At 45.5% G+C, this 20,355-nt stretch overlaps 1 protein-coding gene across 1 annotated transcript in view; it reads left to right on the top strand.

Annotated features, from left to right (window-relative positions):
• Nucleotides 1–20,355, top strand: part of SLC2A13 (solute carrier family 2 member 13) — a 189,998-nt gene that overhangs the window by 70,292 nt on the left and 99,351 nt on the right. Inside the window, exon 4 of the mRNA XM_084811010.1 lies at nt 18,827–18,935. Coding sequence (XP_084667136.1) covers nt 18,827–18,935 — 109 coding nt within the window. The remainder of the gene's footprint in view (nt 1–18,826; nt 18,936–20,355) is intronic.

Raw genomic sequence — 20,355 nt, 5'->3', positions numbered from 1 at the left:
AGGCAATGCAGTCTTCTTCAGAAATGAAGAAGAAGGCTTCTGAGAGGCTAACAGGCTCTCTTCATGATCGACCCAGGCAGCACTCCTTACCTTGGGATTGATTGAAGTCTCTGACGACAGTTGTTGCTGATGCTACTGCAAAGCCTCGGGATCGACCAGCATCCCTGGAACCAAGAGCAATCCCTGCTGCTCCACCAGTGCTTCTTTTGCCTATTCTATTGGTGAAATTGCTTCAAGATTAGACCTGTTTCTGATTACATCGACTTCAGAGGGTGACATCGGGGATTTCTCCCTTCCTGAACCACCTGCTCTGCCACCTCATCTTCAACATTCCCTGAGGGGACACAGATTCCGAGATAGATGTGCAGGTTCACCTGACTCCTTCTCAGTTGCATCCGACAGGCAGTGTCAGCCCCTTAGATTTTATGAGCAACTGCAAGAGTGGTCCAGATCCCCAGTCTCAGAGTGAGCCAGACACTACGGCTGGGGTTATCCATACAGACGACCACAAGATTGGGATGATCGGAGGGATGATCCTTATTGCCAGCACCAATATTTCACCCAGGAGAGATCTTCAGATTAGGCCCCTGTTAGGTACTGAACCCAGCCATCGGCTATTGTGTTGAGACCTCCTGAACTCCAGGAGATGTTTGTTGCCCCTCTGCCAGTTACCAGGGAGCTGCACAGTCTGCTGTCCAGGCAGCATGAACTGCCTCTGGCCTTAGCCACGCATCCTTCTCCTGCTCGGACACTCCAGTGTCCACAGGACCAAGTTACTGAGCAGGCTGCTCTTCTACTACCTATGGAAATGTCACTGCTAGGGGTGTACGAAACCCCACTTGACTTGCTCCACTGGGGTCTGCGGGGGGGGGGGAGGTGATCCATTCCTCTTCCCGGAATCCTCAACGGGGGGAGGCTATCTGTTCCTCCCTCCTGGAATCCTCTCCGGCCGGTTCCGCTCCATGGCATGTCCGCGGAGCCGCTGGCCGGGCTGATCCGCAGCCGGGCTGCTGCGGACGCAAATGGTGTCCTGCATAGGGGACATAAATATTTACGTAGCCTATCACGGCTAAAGCAGCAATGCAAATGGCGTCTCTTACGCAGGATACCGTTCGTGGCCACACATCGGAGCAGTGGCTGGATCCGGACCGCCGGAGACAGGTAGGATCCGGTCCGCGGGGACTTCGCAGGGTAGTGGGGGGATTGCTCCGTTCCACCACAGACTCCGGGGGGCTGATTCTAAAGACTCTGGCCTCACTAGAGTCTGTGGTGGAATTTTCTGCCATCCCTAGCCACCGCTATTGGGCACGGAAGGCTACGAGTCTGATTCCACATCTTTCTCATCACAACATGATGAGAGAGATGTGAAATCCTCCCTGTCATCTCCGGATGTCGTAGTTGTGTCGCAGGCGCTATTTTGCCTTTGGAGGATGTCGGGCAATTCTCAGACCAAATCATGAAAGTAGGGACGGTGGAGAATTCCGCCACGGACCCCAGTGAGGCTGGATTCCAAAGAATCCGGCCTCCGGAGTCCGTGGCAGAACGGCACCACTCACCTCCGCCTCCCTCTAGAACTGCCAGATCCTGCTCTTGTCAATCCCGTGGAGCCAGCCGCCGGCTCTGTATCGCTGGTGTAAATGGCTGCATTTAGCGTAATCTAAGAGCTTTACAGCCGCAAATGGTGTAGTGGATACCATTTGCATCTGCAGTCGGCCCTCACTCAGCCAGCACTACGGCACAGTGATGGCGGCCGGCTGTATCGCCAGTGATACGGAGCTGGCGGCCAGCTCTGTGGAATCGGCGCGGAGTGGAGCCGGCAGAAGAGGATTCTGGGGGGAGGGACGGATCGCCTCCCCCCCCCCCGGGTGGATTCCCTGCTGGGATGAAAGGTAGGGAATCCGCCCATCCCTACATTAAAGTGGCTCAATCAGTGGGGCTTGCTACCCAGCAAGTTGCCCCTACAGTACAGGACCCAGTCTTCGATGTTGTCAACACAGACGCAACCAGACTGGTGGCCATCCTGCTTTTACCAGCCTTGACATATACCACCAAGCAGTTGTGGAAAGCCCCCTCCACCATGCCTCCCATGTCCAGTGTCTGGAGGGGATGTATCAGGTGCAGGAGGTGGATGCTGAACCACTCTGCCCTGAATTCGATTGTGGTTGAAGCAGCTCAGGTTAAGTCCCACACAGTACACACTTCACTGGTGGATAAGGAGGGCCAACGGCATGACTTCCTTGAGAGGAGAATGTACTCATCTGCTGTACTTCGCCTTAAATTCTCAAACTATCAAGCCGCTATGTTGAGTTATCAACTGTTCCTTTGGGACAAGGTAGGGAACATATTTGAGTATCTCCCTGAGGACAAAAAAGGCTTAGCCTGTGTGTTCCAGAATGACACAGTGAGGCTTTCTAGGCAACAGATAAACACCTCAAAACATCAGGTGGTCTGATGCTAAACTCCTGGTTAGCTCCATTGCCCTTGGCTGACATGTGTTGCTTAGGTCAGCAGGGCTCTTTCAGGAGGCTCAGTCCTGAACAGAGAACCTCCCTTTTGATGGCCAAGGTTTATTCAATGCTAAAACAGATGAAGTGTTGGACCCAGTTCAAAAAGCCAGGACTACAGCCTATAAAATGGGTCTCCAACTTCAGCCTTGAGCTCCAAGACAACACCTCTCATCTCGACCACTGACCGTCCCCGTACCAGCCTCCTGCCTTGAGTGTCTCGCAGCAGTGGCAGCAGCCTACTCATTTGAAGAAGCTCTACTCAGTGTTGAAATACTGCTCCTTCTGCCAGGAAGGTGATGCAGGAAATAAGCAGCATCTTTGATTGTCTCCCCCTTTCTCTTTGTCCAGCTGCTCAGTCCCCCATGTTCAGTCCCAATTCCTCGCTGCCTGGATCAACATCATCGCAGACTCCTGGGCTCTTTCCATCATATGGACTGTTTACAGGATCGCATTTTGAGACCCTTCTTCCCCTCAGTACCATGTGAGAAATGGCTTCATCACCTGTTCTCCACCAAGACATCACAACACTTCTCGGGAAAGGAGCCATCGTACCTGTCCCACGTTCCCATCTGAGCGATGGCTTCTACTCTAGGTACTTCACGGTACCAAAGATCCTGGACCTCCAAGGACTGAACCGGTACATGTCGCCCAGGAAGTTCCGCATGGTCTCCTAGCATCTATCCTACCCGTCCTCTTCCAAGGGGATTGATTTACCTCTGTTGACCTCAAACATCACCATAGAAGAGTCGCACCAACATTACCTGCACTTTGTCATTGGTACCAACACCTACCAGTTCAGAGTGCTTCCCTTCGGACTCACCACGGCTCCAAGGGTATTCACCAAATATATGGCAGTGGTTTGCTTCCACCTGCGGGTGCAAGGTGTCAAAGTATACCCATACATAGATGACCAGTGCTTGGTGGCGTCCATGTGACATCGTCTCCTTCGGTCAATAGAGGTGACCTGCAATCTCTTCCAGTGCCTGGGACTTTGCATCAATGAGGAGAAGTTTCATCTGCAGCCCACTCAAAGAATTCAATGTATTGGGGTGTTTATTGACTCCTGATTGGGCCAAATATTTCTCCCCCACAATCACATGGAGGTGCTGGCTTCTTTGGCGGCGGAAATCTCTCTGCAAGTGTCAGGCACGCCCCAGCTGCTGCTTACAGTCCCCTCCAATAGCCAACTCAAGACACAGATGAAGAGGATTCTTTCCAAGGCTTTATTTCTTTACAGCTTAATGACGCTTTCAGATGCTAATCACCAGCGACTAAGCAAGGAACTGCACTGGGGTAGTTAGCACAGTAGCCTAAGCTCCAGGTAAGGTAGTTGGTCCCTGTTTGAAGGAGAAGACCAGGAAACCTCTGAACTTATGGGCTGTGGAGAGGTCCTCCCTCTTACCCATAGGTCCTTGGGACGTGACTGTTGTTTTAGCGCCAAGCGGGCAGAGCGCCTCCTCTCGGCGCCCTCCATCTGGCGCTGCTCCCTGCATCTGCGCCGAGCATCCAGCAAGACCCCATCCTCCACTCTCTTGCTGCCAGGGTGACTGTCTGTCTCAGGAATGCAGGCAGAAGGAATCTCTCCTTGCCGCTGTGCCTGTGAGTGATGAGCGAGCTCCTCTCCCATGGGTTGTTGCTCTTCCTCAGAATCAGAACTGCTCTGGGGCTCTATGGGCTCAGTTTCCATCCTGACAGCAAGTACTTGATGGCATTCAAGCTTCAACTCTTGCTGGGCCTCATGTCAGGAACCATGTCTGTTGTTCATTATGCTCAGTTACACATGAGGCCACTCCAGAACTGGCTCATATGCAACTTTGATACTGAGTGGGACACATGTCAAACCATGCTACAGATTCCACCAGATGTCAGTTGCTCTCTTTATGATGAATGATACCAACTAACCTCACTCCTCCAACCCTCTCGGTCCAGAGTAGTCACTATGGATGCATCACTGTTGGGATGGGGAGCCCACTCCTCAGGCCTCAAGATCCATGGGCGCTGGTCTGTCAAGGAAGCCAGGCAGCATATCAACATCTTAGAGCTTGGAGCAGTGTATAGAGCTCTTCGAGCATTTGAATTGGAGTTGGTGGGCAGGCTAGTCCAAGTCACTTTGGACAACTGTCGACGCATACCTGAACAAGCAGAGTGGTACCAGGTCACCTCCACTCCTCACCCTGATGCTCGAAAACTTCCACTGGCATGCACCCTGTCTGATCAGAGTTGCTGCAGTTCATGTTGCTGGAACCGAAAACATTTTGATGGACCAGCTCAATCAGACCAAGCTTACCTCCCATGAGTGGGAAAGGACACGTTAATCTTGGGGTCATTATTTTGGTGTTGAGGTACGCAAATGCTATTTTGGGCTGCATTAATAGAGGCATAGCTTCCATTAATAGAGGCATATCCCGGGAAGTACTAGTTCCCCTCTACTCAGCACTGGTTAGGCCTCATCTGGAGTACTGTGTCCAGTTCTGGGCACCACACTTTAAGAAGGATGCAGACAAACTGGAGAGGGTTCAGAGGAGGGCAACAAAGATGATCAGGGGACTGGAAACAAAGCCCTATGAAGAGAGACGGAAAGAACTGGGCATGTTTAGCCTTGAGAACAGAAGAATGAGGGGAGATATGATAGCATTCTTCAAGTCCTTGAAAGGTTGTCACAGAGAAGAAGGCCAGGATCTCTTCTTGATCATCCCAGAGTGCAGGACAGGGAATCATGGGTTCAAGTGACAGGAAGCCAGACTCCGGCTGAACATCAGGAAAAACTTCCTGACTGTTAGAGCAATACAACAATGGAACCAATGACCTAGGGAGGTGGTGGGTTCTCCCACACTGGAGGCGTTCAAGACGAGGCTGGACAGCCATCTGTCAGGGATGCTGTGACTTGGATTCCTGCACTGAGCAGGGGGTTGGACTCGATGGCCTTGTAGGCCCCTTCCAACCCTACTACTACTATTCTACGATTCTATTTGCCACAAAGGACAGTGCTGTTGGCCCAAAATTTTGCATTCTAGTGGGTCACGGCACATGTTCAATGGGAGATGCCTCCATTCTCCAGTGGATGGGGTCTCTGTTTTACATTTTACCTCCATTCCCACAGATCACCCGGTCCTGGCAAAGATTGGGACAGTTGGTACCGAGTGCATACTCATAACTCTGTGGCAGCCTCATCAGCTTTGGTCAATACCAAGGTCAATACCATCATCTCCTGTCGCATTTGTCCCTCCTCACCAGGGAGAATGGAAGAGTCTGGCACCCAAACCTAGTGACTATTTGTTTGAAAGCCTGGAAGATCGGGTTACAGAGACTAAACCAATCCTTGTGTCGATACACTGGATCCTTGATGCCATTCATAAACCTTCCACGCAGCGTTCTTACGTGAGGAAATGGACTGCTTTCTTCTCTTCTGCTTGGGCACAAGGATTTCATCCGTTCTGGTGCTCCTTACACCAAGTTCTCCAGTTTCTCCTCTCCCTCTTTGAGAAATGATTCAAATTGTCATCGGTAAGAGTTTATCTGTCTGCTGTCTCTGCTTTTCACACTCCTGTTGAGGGGTTTTCAGTCTTCTCACATCTGATAGTGAAGAGATTTCTGAAGGGGATCAAGAATCTGGCACAACCTGTTCGCTCCACGGTACCAAACATGTTGGTAGTATTAAAGGCATTTTCATTTAAGCCCTTTGAGCCACTGGTGACAACAGACGTGCACCTCCTTTCCTAGAAGGTGGTGTTTGGTGGCTGTTACTTCTGCACTCCATGCCAGTGAACTCTGTGTGCTTAGAGTCAACCAGCCTTACCCCACCTTTCACTGAGACAAAGTGGTTCTCAGATCTTACCCCTCTTTCTTACCTAAAGTTGTGTTGGACTTTCATTATTCTGCCTGCTTTCTTTGCTTGCCTGTCTATACCTCTGCAGTCATACGCTCAATGTGTGTCGTGCTTTGGCTTTCTACAAGTCAAGGACTTGGCAGTTTTGACTATTACCTCACCTTTTTGCCTGCTACAGGGGCAAACGCAAGAGTCAGCCTCACTTGACTCAGTGCTTCGCCTCCTGGGTCGTCAAGACCATCGAGCTATCATATGAGCTGGCTGGACTCCAACTGTCTGCCCTGGTCCAAGCTCACTCTACTGATATGGTAGAGTGCCGCACTGCAACCTGGTCGACTCTTGTCTACCTTTGTTAGATACTACAGACTGGATATTTGGGCTAGAGCTGACTGTGCGTTTGGTCATGCTGTCCTTTCTTCTGTGTTGTAATAGGACACTGGCCCACCACCTTGTAAGTTAGCTTGTTACTCAGCCATCTGTGTGATGCACAGAGACCATGAAGAAGGAAGGTAGGTTGCTACCTGTAATTGTAGTTCTTCAAGTGGTCGTCTGTGCAGTCACACAACCCACCCACTGTCCCCTCTTTAGTATCATACTCAAGTTCAATGTTGAGTACCGAAGGTATTTCTTCTTGGTTCTGAGGCTACAGTGTTGATGTCAAGGAACTGAAGGAATAAGCAGGAACCTGCTAAGGACATGCACACTGGGATGGTGGGGGAAAGGTTCCTGCCAAAACAACTCAGCTATAGAAGTTTCCTGTATTGAGGCTCCATGCAAGCACAGAGCCCATATGTGAATGCACAGATGACCATTCGAAGAACTAGAGTTACAGATAGCAACCTGTCTTTTTTGTCTATCCTGAATCTGGCAAATTTGATTTTTTTTTTTTACACGTGTTCTCCTTTTTGCTTTTACTTAAAGGATTTCTGTCCCAGCTTCCAGCAGAAGTTTCCAAAGCAGATAAAAGTGTTAAACACACAACGATTAACTTAAACAATAAAAAGCAAAATGTTGATTCCAAAAACACTAGTAAGCACAACAGTAAAAGTAGTATTATAACAAAGGTAAGAAAGGGCATGCGGCATGTAGACACACCGAGTCCAAAGAACTGTCTGGTCCCTGTTATCTGTCTGGGTGGGGGGGGGGGTGTCTCCATCAGCGATTTACTCTGAGCTGGCTGCGTGTTGAGATCATTAGGGATACATGATGTCATGGCCATCCAGCAGACACCCCGGAGCTTATCAGAGAAAAGCCGGATTTCCTAACACTGTTTAAAGTCCAATTCTTTTCCATAAGTTGGGTTCTCCACAGTATAACTGTTGCGTGCCCCAACCCCTGCATTTTCTTTGGATATGCTAGCCCTGCCCAGGGGTGTGCCTTGACCCTGGTCAGGGGGCGTTTCTTGTCTCCTGTGTTTCCCAGCACAAACCAATTAGTATCTACTCAGAAGTAATGCTCAATGGGACTTGCTCTCTGAATGCCCACATCAGAATTTACAGAGATCCCCCTGAATTTAATACGGAGTTTAAAGCGCTGATTCCCTGAAGCCTGTAAAGCGTTTTACTAAACCTGCGATTCTCCAATTCTCCATGGCTTGTGGTTTATTGCCTTAGGCAGTAACTACTTCACGCCTTCGTTATAGAGATCCTGCAGTTAGAAAGGGGCTGGGTTTGCATCCCTGTTCCCCCCCCTTTCCCCAGCACGAGGATATGTGTGTCTACTCAGAAGTAACTCCCATTGTGCTCAATGAGGCTTGCTCCTGAAATGCAGGTGCATCTCGAGTTTCAGGGGAAAAAAGAAAAGGGGGAGCCTCTCTTATTGGCTGAGCAGCCCCCGCCAGTCAGATGACATTTACTCAAACCCCCATCCCCACCAGGAAATATGTTCTGTGAAGTGATTTTTACTGGTGCGGAGCACCTGCCCATGGAACCCTGCATGGACCAAAGCACAGCAAAGCTGATTCCTTCTTTAAAAATCCAGTACTCCTCTATTCGCTTCTCCTTCTGTTGTCCTGGAGACACAGTCTTGGTCACAACCTGTGAAATAGGAATCCTCCTTTCTACCTCTTAAATGACTTTCTGCCTCATTGTAATACCTTCCTTTTTAGGCTGGGTTTTAGTTAAGTGATTTAATTATCTTGGAAGCTGTTATCATTATTTGTTGGTGTCTTTAATCTTTCCATTTTTATGGTATTGTTCTATTATTGCCTTTAATTGATTTGGTCTTTTGACGTCTAGAGCAGGATAAAAACATTATAAATAAGGTGGCTTCAGAGGCCATTACTCCAACTTGTGATAGAAAGTAATTTATGCTCTTCCTGTTCTACCCACAGTGGAGATTCCAGGCAGTTATGAGACCTCGATGAGGAGAATCCTGCTTCCCTCATAAAAAACAAATTGCTTTACTCCGCCTCCAGTACTGTTGGTCAGATGAGATTCCTTGGCTAAGTCCTTCTGCATGGAAATCAAGTCATAGGGGTTCCTGCTGTTCTTGACAAATCTGTATTCACAAAGGGTTTCTTCCTTTTTACTCTCCAGGAAGGGTAAAACCTGACTGGCAGTAGTGGGGAACAGAAAAATTACACAACAAAGCAGGTTGAAATTCTAAAGGTTTCAACTTCTACTTGGCGTACACATATAGCGCATGCTTGTCCACCACATTTATATACCCAGCCATGTGATGCCTTAGTGCACAAGTAAGATGAAGAGCAAATATGGTCATCTGGAAATAGTTGTCTTTGCTTTTCATTCTTCAGCTTTTGGCAAGTAGTAAATAGGATACATTTCTTCTCCCCAAAAGGCCAATAAAATTCTGGCAAGGTGGCTGTCAAGATTCCCTTAGCCCCCACTTCACTTCAATGCCCAAACACACACAGATGAGAGGCTTCAGTCTACAGCTTAGTCCGTTACTTCACAGGATCATACAGATGCAAATTCTCAGAGAAACTCTCCATCTACAAGGAATGCCTTCAGGGGATCCAAATGGAATTTACAAGAGTTGACCTCTGTTTGAAAAGGGAGGCGGTCTCACTAGCCTAACTTAACGGGGGGAGGTCCCTCTCGTGTTGTGAGGCCTCCCCCTGCTTCTCACGCAAGGCCAAATGGGTAGACTCTCTAAATTCAGCCCCTGCCTTCTCTCTCTTTGCTCTGCACCTGACATCTATTAGGTCAGCCTCCTGTTCACTGCCTCTGATCGTGTGTGTGTGTGTGAGGAGGGACCCTCAAGCTCAGCCATCTGTACGTTTGTAACCTGAGAATCAGGCCTACTCATATCTGGACTAGCCTGGGAAAACACCTCCCCCATGTCATAGAATCATAGAATAGTAGAATCATAGAATAGTAGGGTTGGAAGGGGCCTACAAGGCCATCGAGTCCAACCCCCTGCTCAATGCAGGAATCCAAGTCAGAGCACCCCTGACCGATGGCTGTCTAGCCTCGTCTTGAATGTCTCCAGTGTGGGAGAGCCCACTACCTCTCTGGGTAACTGACCTGCTATCCCACTCTCTGTGCTCAGAAAGACCCCTGACAGTGGCAACCTTAAATGAATTGGGTTGGTTAAATCTGGGCAAGTAATATCCTGTAGAAGGGCGTCATCTTTTGATAATTAGTTCTTCTCAGCTTGATTTGGAATCGGCTGCATGAGCTTCTTCATCAAGCATTTGGAAAAAAAATATTCATTCCTTCGGAGATTTCATTAACAGCTTGTAATGCTGGTGCATGTGCTTTTTTGTATTGCTTTCTAGGAATTGTAGTTCCCAACATCAGCAGCCTAAGACTAAGAGCTGCTTGAAAATTCAACTACCCTCTGCCTGCCAAACCAGGTAACTGAGGACTTAGGCAACATCTGCTATTTTGCAGTTTGTTCTAGATTGGGAATCACTCCAGCAGAGTGTCTAGTCTGCTATTATCCCTCTCCTTTTTTCATACCGGCTTTCCCACAAAGTCCACTAGTCTAAACAGTGAAACTAACTTAAGAGTGCATGCTGGTTGGGAAATGCTGGGAGTTGTAGGACTTTCTTCTGTCTAAACATGAATATTGCCCCTTAAACAATTAAAAAAGGAGTGACAGTACCTGATGGAGTGCCTCTCCCAGCATGAACCAACCAGTACACTATGTTCAGCATTTAAGGTCCTTCTCCAGGTGCCTCCTCTGAGGGAGGTTTGGAGGATGGCAAAAAGGGAAATGAGAGGAGAGGGCCTTCTTGGTTGTGGCTCCCCAATTATGGAATGATCTCCCTGAAGAGGCCTGCCTGGCGCAAACATTTGTTATCTTTTCAGCACCACGTTAAAACTGTCCTCTCAGACATTTGGCAGCATGCAATGAGTTTTTAATCAGGTCATGGATTGTCTTTTGTTGAATGTTTAAAAATTGTTTTTAGGTATATGTTTTCTCTGTGTGTGCTATCTATTTATATGTTCATATGTAAATTGTTTTGTACTTTGTATAATGTATTTTTAATAGTTTTTAATTTTTGTAAACAGCCCAGAGAACTTCAGCTATGGGTTGGTATAGAAATATAATAAATGAAATGAAACAAATGAAATTATTTTGCCCTTCCCTGCGGTAGTGGTGGTAGCGGCATGATTTTCCTTGGCATTTCCCCCTCCTCAGAATGCCCTTGGCATGATACTAGTTCATGATGTAGTGAATTCCAGGGGCATTGTGCAGTTGTGGGGGTGGGAATGGCCACCAGCTGCGAAGACGAGGAGGCAGCAGCAAAATACTTTTAAAAAACTGTATGAAAGTTGAAAAAATATTTATTCACAGTTCTTATATCACCCAGAGCAGGAGCACAAATAGCAGCTAACAAATATTGATAACACAAATATCAATAAAACAGTAATAAAATCCTACAATTAAAATAAAACTGTTAAAACATGACAATTATATATCAGAGAAGCTCAGAAACAAACAAGTCAGTAGCCAAATACTTTTGTAGACAATAAGGTCCTTAAAAATATTCATAGTGGGGGCTAATCACACTTTGCCTGGGAGAGAGTTCCACAAATTTTATTTATTTAAAAAATATATACCACCTACACTGCTCAATCACCAAAGGCAATCCCAGGGCATTGTAAAATTATAAAAATAATATTATCTAATTGAAAAAAATTAAACAGACATAAAAACATAAAATCAGCAAATAAAAAATCAATCTAAAATAAATTTATATTTTAAATTTAATTCAATTTTAAGATTTCTAAATTCTGCCCAAAATGCCTGGTCAAACAGGAACATTTCAATTTAGCACTATAATAAAATCAGGTAGTAGTCTTTAAATTAAAAAAGTTTGATAAAACTTTGAATATGTTTAAATACTTCCATTTGATTGCCTACAGTATTCCCAGGGAATGCTCGTTCTTGAAACCTGCCAAAAGAGAAGTGGACAGATGCCTAACTTTTCGATGTATGTATTGGTGCCTATTCATGGTGGTGGTAGTAGTATATTGGGCATGATCCTCTGGTGCTGCACCTACATATAAATAGGTAGTTGAGGTGTATTACGTTCTCCCCACCCCTTCTTTGCACATACAGGCAGTGGAGCAGCAGGTCTACCTGCCTCCTGCATCCCGGTCTAGAGCTAGGCCTCTTCCTCCGCAGGAGGCAAGTTACTCATGCATGGAAAGCCCTTAACATACATTATCTTCCCCATACTGCAGATGGGAGAGATAAGCCTTGGAGCATCTCTACGCCCACCTTAAATCCTGCATTTAGAACAGGGCTTTCTGCTTCCGTTTTAAATGCAGGATCACAACGGACTCCCTTTACATGCATTCCCTTTCTTCCCTCCCTTTCCCCCTTATCTGAGTCTTCGATATGTTTCATTATACAGCTGCTAGATGGCCCTGTGGTCTAGCTCTTCTTATTGCGGCTTTTCCTCTTTTCATGGTGGAACTCAAGTGCTGCAATTTGATAGCCCTTTATCTCTGATCTTTTAAAAAATGGAATAAAGGTCATTTAGTGCAGGAGACGCCCAGGAGGTTGATGATGTCATCTAAAGGACCTGCAAACATCCATGAGTAACCACTCTCAATAGCAGGATAAAAGCTCCATGTGGAGAAGCCCTTGGAGAGAGCAGCTTGCCTTAAGGCCATCTTGTAAGTTCATTATGGCTGAAGTGAGATTTAATTTGGGGCTGCATGGTTCCCAGTTCAGTGTCTTACTCGCTGTGCTTTATGAGCTTACACTATCTCCATTATCAATTCTGAGACTACATGCCACTTCTAATTAAATAACTTTGTTAGGGTTCCAGAGGCTGCTAGGTGCAGGCTGGTACAAATATTTCATGCTGGTACAAAGCTTGTAATAGCTGCTACTACTCGATCTCTGTCCATATTCCGAGACCTAAAGGGCTTCCTGGAATTCTGTTGCAGTAAGAATAAAAGTAATAGAAAAATTAGAGGTTGCTTCCCTTAGTGACAATGCATTTGAGTAGTTCCAGCCAGCTTTCCCCAGGTATTTGCTTACCTGGACAAATGTAATGCCTTCAAGTTGTTAGTGAAGGTCATGGAGAGCCCATTTGTTTGAGTGGCTTTCTGACTGCTAGGTAAAATTGAAAGGGGCCTTTTAATCTGTGTTTTCTTCTGGGTAGGGATGGGGGAGAATTTCTCCCCGAAACTTGGGGGGCCAAGTGCCAACGCATTCAGTCCTCCGAAGGTTCGGGGAGAAATTCTCCGCCCCCCCCTGCCCCCCCCCCGGGATGGGACTTACCTTTTACAAATGTCGCTCCCGGCGGCGGGTCCCGGCGACGGTTCGGCAGGTCCTCGTCAGGGGCAGGGGCGGCAACCGGTCTTTCGACCGGCTGCCACCGCCGCCATTACAAGAAAAGTAAAAAAAAACGCCCCTGTGATAGGCTACGTAACGATTAACATAGCCTGTCACGGCTAGATTTGCAAAGTCAGCCGTGATAGGCTACGTTAATCATCACGTAGCCTATCACGGGTGACTTTGAAAAAAAAAAGCGCGTACGCAAATGGCAGCCCCCATAGGGAGCCGCCATTCGCGTTCCTTATTTGGTCCCTGTAGTGTACGTAAAGATTTACGTAGAGTACGGCGAAAATAAGGGCAACGCTATTTGCGTTGCCCTTATTTTCGCCGTAGTCTACGTAAATCTTTACGTAGACTACAGGACCAAATAAGGAACGCAAATGGCGGCTCCCTATGGGGGCCGCCATTTGCGTACGCGCTTTTTTTTTTTCAAAGTCACCCGTGATAGGCTACGTGACGATTAACGTAGCCTATCACTGCTGACTTTGCAAATCTAGCCGTGGTAGGCTACGTAAATTGTTACGTAGCCTATCACGGGGCTTTTTTTTTTTTTACTTTTCTTTTGAAGTTCGCGGCCGGGGAGATGGGGCGCTTCTCCCCGGCCTGAATTTCGGCCGGGCGAGGCGGGAAGCCTCCCCCTCGGCCTGAATTTCGGCCGGGTGAGGTGGGAAGACACCCCCCCCTCGCATGAACTTCGGGGGGAGAAGCAAAGCGCCTCCCCCCCACCGCGAAAAAAGCTGCGGGACAAGGTAAGTCCCTTTCGTACATCCCTACTTCTGGGAAGTTCCTGCTGACTACTATTCAGGTACTGAACCTGAAGAAAGGCATGTGTTTTCAGAGATGTGTCTAGATTTGATAGAAGTTTGGCCACCTTGAAGGAATTCTGTTCCATTAAAAAGAAAGCCATGCCATGTCCCTATAAGAAGTTAGCAAACCACCCTTTATGGCAGGCTAGCAAAGCACCTAGTACAGCGGTAGGCAACGTGATACCCATGGACACCAGTGTGCCCTCGGATACCATTCTTGGTGCCTGCCAAGGTATGCTCTACCCCTCCCACTAATTGTTATAAATTAACACATTTTCTTACCGGCAGCTGAGATTGCTGTGAAATAGGTTTCTGTTGGTGCTGAAAACTGTGGATTCAAAGGAATTGTTTAGTGTGTTATGTTAGGGCTCAGGCCCCCCTTCTTAAGACAACTTAAGTCTTTTAGGAAGATTTGAGATAAAGGAATGCAAATCCTGGAATGCGTTATGGAAGATGCATAGTCCTTGTACGATTGGGAAAAGATTATTGTTTAAACTGTTGATGTGTCATGATAAACTGTACTAAATAGCAACCACATAGAGAAATTCTGCATGGAGAAAAGTATGCTTAGTTTTATGGTTTTCAAACCTTTAGAGACCGCAGATGTAATTTTAAAATTACACATCAAATAAGCAATTTAGTGTTCCTGGTTAGTAAAGCATTTTATGAAAATAAAAGGAATTTTTCATGTGTAGTTACTGATGTGTTTTGGAATTTAGTATTGCTTTCCTTCTTGTGTAGGAGAACTTTATTGGATTTTATTCAGTGATAAATTGGTTTCGAGCGTGGTAATATATCACATCGTTCTGCCTAGACAGAATAAAATTGTGGTTCTGAAGTAAATTGCTTCCATTGGTAAAATAGGCCAAGAGCTATATTTAGTTTTAAAACAGAGCTGGTTGGAGTCAAAGCTGTAAACTGGTCTTTCTTGTATCCCAAAACATTAGTAGAGCAAACTAGTACTTTTATGTTATACATGTAAATGGTTTACCTACGATACTTAATGCCCCCGCTCATTATATCAAAACACGGATCTTGTCCTGAGTTCCTGTACTTGGTTGTTAATGGGACAAAGTTTTTTGTCTCCTGCTCTTGCCATTAAATTGGAGATCTATTTTGAAGGAAATATATTTCAAAGGAAATTTGGAGAAAAATTAGGCTCTGTCTTCTTACATAAAATGTATTTGTTTAACTCTAAGCACTCGACAGCTTTTTGTTAACAATTAAATAACACCTCTGAACGCTAGTTTAGCAGGAGATTTAGCCTTTCCAGTCTGAATAAAGAGAATTCTTGCTTCAGTCCTGGCTTTAAAAATGAATAAATGAACAGAACAATAAGCATGCTGAGAGGTCTAAATGTGAGGCATAATTGCCTTTTTAATTTACAACTTTCACTTTCTCCATATGTAAGCTGTGAGTTACCTTATTAATGTCAACATTAACACTTGGGTAAAGAATAATACTGACGAGTGAATAGGAAAACCCATATAAAAGGTCACATATGGTTTCTCCACTATAAATATTAATTTTATAATTTATGGATAGTGTTTTACTCTGGATATCATGCATTTAATCTCTTGTGAATATATAGACCTAGGTTTAGTGATAAGGGTTGAGCCACCTCAATTGCTTAAATCTCTTTTAATGAACTACTCTTAAAGAGGAGGGGAGAATTCCCTTGTCACCACCCAGTATAATTTCAGACAAGCTACAGGTGATTCTCCAAACGAAAGCAACCAAATTTTTTAAAAGGAAGGAGTTTTGTTTTAAATCTTTTCTGTATGCCAAGGGTGGGGAACGTGTGGCCCTCCAAATGTCATTGAACTGCAATTCCCGCAAGCCCTAGCCAGCATAGCCAATGGTGAAGGATGATGGGAATTGCAGTCCAACATCTGGGGGGGCACATGTCCCCATCCCTGATGCAGAGAAAAGATACTAAGGGGAGCAATAGAGGGTGAAAACAGCTGCCTTGTTGATGGCCTTTAGTGCTAGGTCAACAATTGCAGTTAAAGGAGAGAGATGCAACTTCCTGTATCTATCTAATTAGAAGAAGACAGATTGCTATTCTGTCACTTGGCCTATTGAGGACATCCTGGTGAAGGGTCATAGTGAAGCTATATCTCTCTTGGCATATGTTCAGTTTCACAGTTTGAGAGATATCAATACACAATGACCTCAGGATTAGGGGTGGACGAAACTCACTTACCTGTCCTCGAAGTTTTTTGCGGTGGGGGGGAGGCGCTTCGCTGCTCCCCCCGCGAAGTTCAGGCCGGGGGGGGGGAGGCTTCCCGCCTCGCCCGGCCGAAATTCAGGCCGGGGGGGAGGCGCCTCGCCTTGCCTGGCCGCGAACTCAAAAGTTTTTTTTTAAAAAAATAAACGCCCCCGTGATAGGCTACGTGACGATTAACGTAGCCTATCACAGCTGACTTTGCAAATCTAGCCGTGATAGGCTACGTTAATCGTCACGTAGCCTATCACGGGGGCGTTTTTTTTTTTTTTTCTTTGATTGGAATGGCGGTGGCGGCAGCCGGTCAAAAGACCGGCTGCCGCTCCCGCCCCTCATGAACACCCGCCGAACCGCCGGCCGGACCCACCGCCGGGAGGGACATTCGTGAAAGGTAAGTCCCGTCCCGGGGGGGGGTGCGGGGGGGGTGCGGAGAATTTCTCCCCGAACCTTGTTCGGGGGGCTGAACATGTTGGCGCTCGGCCCCCGAAGTTTCGGGGAGAAATTCTCCGCCATCCCTACCTCAGGTTAGGTTTACCTAAGCATGTCTACTCATGTACACATCAAGACTGGATATGATCAATGCATGTTTTTATACCTGTCTTATTGGACTGAAGATTTTGATAACTACAGTGCTTGATATATTTACCATATAGTGCCTTAATATAAAATATTAGTGTGAGCCATAACTTTAAAGAATAAAGCAGTTTCTCAATTATAAAAACCACTGTGAACATGTTTACTATTCTTATAAAAATATATTTTTATGGCTTTTAGTCACATGTTACTCAGATTTCCTAAAATATGGAAATAAAACTTGATAGAGGAATTTCATATCAAAAAAGTACATTTTATCTTTTCATATAGATTTCAGCAACTATTTGAAAAATTTAGTTCATAGAATGACTGAGAAAGTACACTATACAATGGCAGCAGGAAATGCCTTTATCAAAGTTTTGATTTAAATGACCTGGTTTACATGACATGGTGTGGCTCATTGTGGGTTTTAACCCATGATGACCTGCGGTGCCTGTGGGCCCCACTTTGGATAGCCAATCCCTGCTCCAGGGTTGTTGTGTCATGCATATCCAGCGAGCATGAATTATGCAAGGGTTAAACAACTGTCGCATAACCCATGGTCTGTTCTAGGTCTGTTCTTGTTTAACCCTCGCATAACCCACACTCGCCTGTATCACATGTCATAATATTCAGAATAGCAGCCAAACATGCCCCACACGCACCGCTGTCTCACTGTGGGTTATATAACCCATGGTGAGCTGTTGTGTCATGCGAACCAACCCAGTATATGAATAATAGCTGCAGGTGTATCTGAAATTAAATTTGTTCGCGATTATTAAGATGTATTTTTAACTGAAGATGGGAACAAACTAATTATAGATTGTATTCATAAAGGCTGTTGCACCTCTTATCCATGTGACAAGTGAATTAGAATGTTGTAGTTTAGGGCTTATTGTATGGCCCCAAGCCTAAGCCAAGCTATTAGTAGTTTTAGAGGGGCTTAGATGTTCCATAATGCTCTCTGACTTTGGTTCAGTTGGCAGGCCATTTTCCCTAACAGGCCTCTTGATTTACAAGGATGAGTCAAAGGTCGTTAGTGCAGCCTCAGTGCATTCCATACTAATGAGCTAGAGGGTCTTATCAGGATGCGCCTGGGAAGTGAAGCTTGTTTGCCTCGAAGCTGCAGGTGTCTGTGCTGGGAAAGAGCCTGTGCTGGGAATGAACGCTAATTAACGCTTGCTGCTGTCATGCTGCCTCACTGCTGACATGTATGGTATAAAACCCATTTTACCCCATGGCTCTGGGTTCAGAGAAGCTGTCTGATCCAACCATTGGGTACGCCTGTGTGCTGATTGTACTCAATAAAGTATCTCCTTGTAAGTAAACCTGGATCTGATCTATCACTATCTTGGCACGTCTAAATTAAGAGTTTGAAGCCTACAGCAGGGGCAATACACCTATACATCTTGAAGAAAAAATAAATCAGTTCTGTGTGGTTTACTACTGCTTTTGAAACAGCAACAACTGTTTGTATCATAGTTGTTAGAGTAGGATGAAGATCCCAAAAGTATGAATGACAGGGAACATCTTGAATTTAAATGACAGTTCAAAGTTGTTTTTAGCTATACATTATTTTTGTATATTGACTTTGTGCTTTTATGTAAATGCCTTTTAAACATTGTATATTGTGTTTTAATGTTTTAAATTCGTGAACTGCCCAGAGAGCTTCGACTATGGGGCAATATAGAAATGTAATAAATAAAATACACTCCTGCTTGACTTCATTCTTAGCAAGGATTTTAATATGTTGTAAATCGGGCAAATTTAGTGGGACACAAGGGCTGTGTAGGCTGTGTATCATTCAATTTGTGATTTGGATTTGATGTTACTACTGGTCCATGACATTACCTCCACTATCCTTGTTGTGCTTTCTGTTAACCTGAAATGCCCACCTTTCATATCTTTTGGTCTTCCAAAGGTTTGACCATTTTATTTCATTGACTTAATGTACCAAAACAACAGCATTTCAAGACCACTTGATTTGTATTAAATACCTATTTGTCTTCAGTTTAAGCTGGTATCCATAGTAAGGATATAGGATATAAATGGGGTTTGCAGGCATCTGTCATAAATGGAAGTGCTGACTTAATAATTTTTTTTTGTTTTTTGTTTGAAGCTGGCCCAGTGATCTACAGAATGCTGACCTATCCTCCAACTCGAAGAGAGTTGATTGTGGGCTGTGGTCTGCAAATGTTCCAACAACTGGCCGGTATTAATACAGTCATGTATGTATCATTTTTTTCTACTTTTTCTAAATATTACAATATACTTTCAACTTCAGCAGAATGTAAACATTAAAAAAAACTGCTTCAATCGTTTGATATAACAGTATAAAAACAAATATATACAAATAATGTTTACTTTTTAGATAGCTTTTACAGTATTTCATTAAAATGCATTACCAACTGAATTACTTTCTTAAAAAATTAATTGGCAAGACTTTCAGCTGTTGGTTTTTGATTGACTTGCTCTAGGCTTGGTTGCAGATTAATGTCCTTAAATCAGGCCTGTACAATGTAATGCCTGAGGCCAATTGCAGCCCCCTCCTTTGCCTCTGGAGCATAGAATCATAGAATAGTAGGGTTGGAAGGGGCCTACAAGGCCATTGAGTCCAACCCCCTGCTCAATGCAGGAATCCAAGTCAGAGCATCCCTGACAGATGGCTGTCCAGCCTCGTCTTGAATGCCTCCAGTGTGGGAGAGCCCTCCACCTCCCTAGGTCATTGGTTCTATTGTCGTATTGCTCTAACAGTCAGGAAGTTTTTCCTGATGTTCAGACGGAATCTGGCTTCCTCTAACTTGAGCCCATGATTCCGTGTCCTGCACTCTGGGATGATCAAGAAGAGATCCTGGCCTTCTTCTCTGTGACAACCTTTCAAGGACTTGAAGAGCGCTATCATATCTCCCCTCAGTCTCTCTTCTCAAGGCTAAACATGCCCAGTTCTTTCAGTCTGTCTTCATAGGGCTTTGTTTCCAGTCCCCTGATCATCTTTGTTGCCCTCCTCTGAACCCTCTCCAGTTTGTCTGCATCCTTCTTAAAGTGTGGTGCCCAGAACTGGACACAGTACTCCAGATGAGGCCTAACCAGTGCTGAGTAGAGGGGAACTAGTACTTCCCGGGATTTGGAAGCTATGCTTCTATTAATGCAGGCCAAAAGAGCATTTGCCGTTTTTGCAGCCACATCACATTGTTGGCTCATATTCAGCTTGTGATCGACAACAATTCCAAGATCCTTCTCGCTTGTAATGTTGTTGAGCCACGTATCCCCCATCTTTTTAACTGTGCCTTTGGTTTCTTTTTCCTAGGTGCAGAACTTGGCATTTAGCCCTATTAAATGTCATTCTGTTGTTTTCTCCCCAGCACTCCAGGCTATCAAGATCACTCTGAATTTTGTTTCTGTCTTCCAAAGTATGAGCTATCCCGCCCAATTTTCTGTCATCTGCAAATCAGATCAGCATTCCCTGCACCTCCTCCTCCAAGTCATTAATAAAGATGTTGAAGAGCAGTGGGCCCAGGCATGAGCTCTGCGGTACCCCGCTCATTACCACTCCCCAGTTTGAGACGATCCCATTGATAAGCACTTTTTCAGTCCGATTCTGTAGCCAATGATCCACCGGATCATTGTTTCATCTAGCCCACTTTGAGC

The sequence above is a fragment of the Heloderma suspectum genome, chromosome 7 (assembly GCF_057233095.1).
Source record: "Heloderma suspectum isolate Gila_16-S chromosome 7, 16-S_ref, whole genome shotgun sequence".
Lineage (NCBI taxonomy): Eukaryota > Metazoa > Chordata > Lepidosauria > Squamata > Helodermatidae > Heloderma > Heloderma suspectum.
This window is presented reverse-complemented; position numbering and strand designations above follow the sequence as displayed.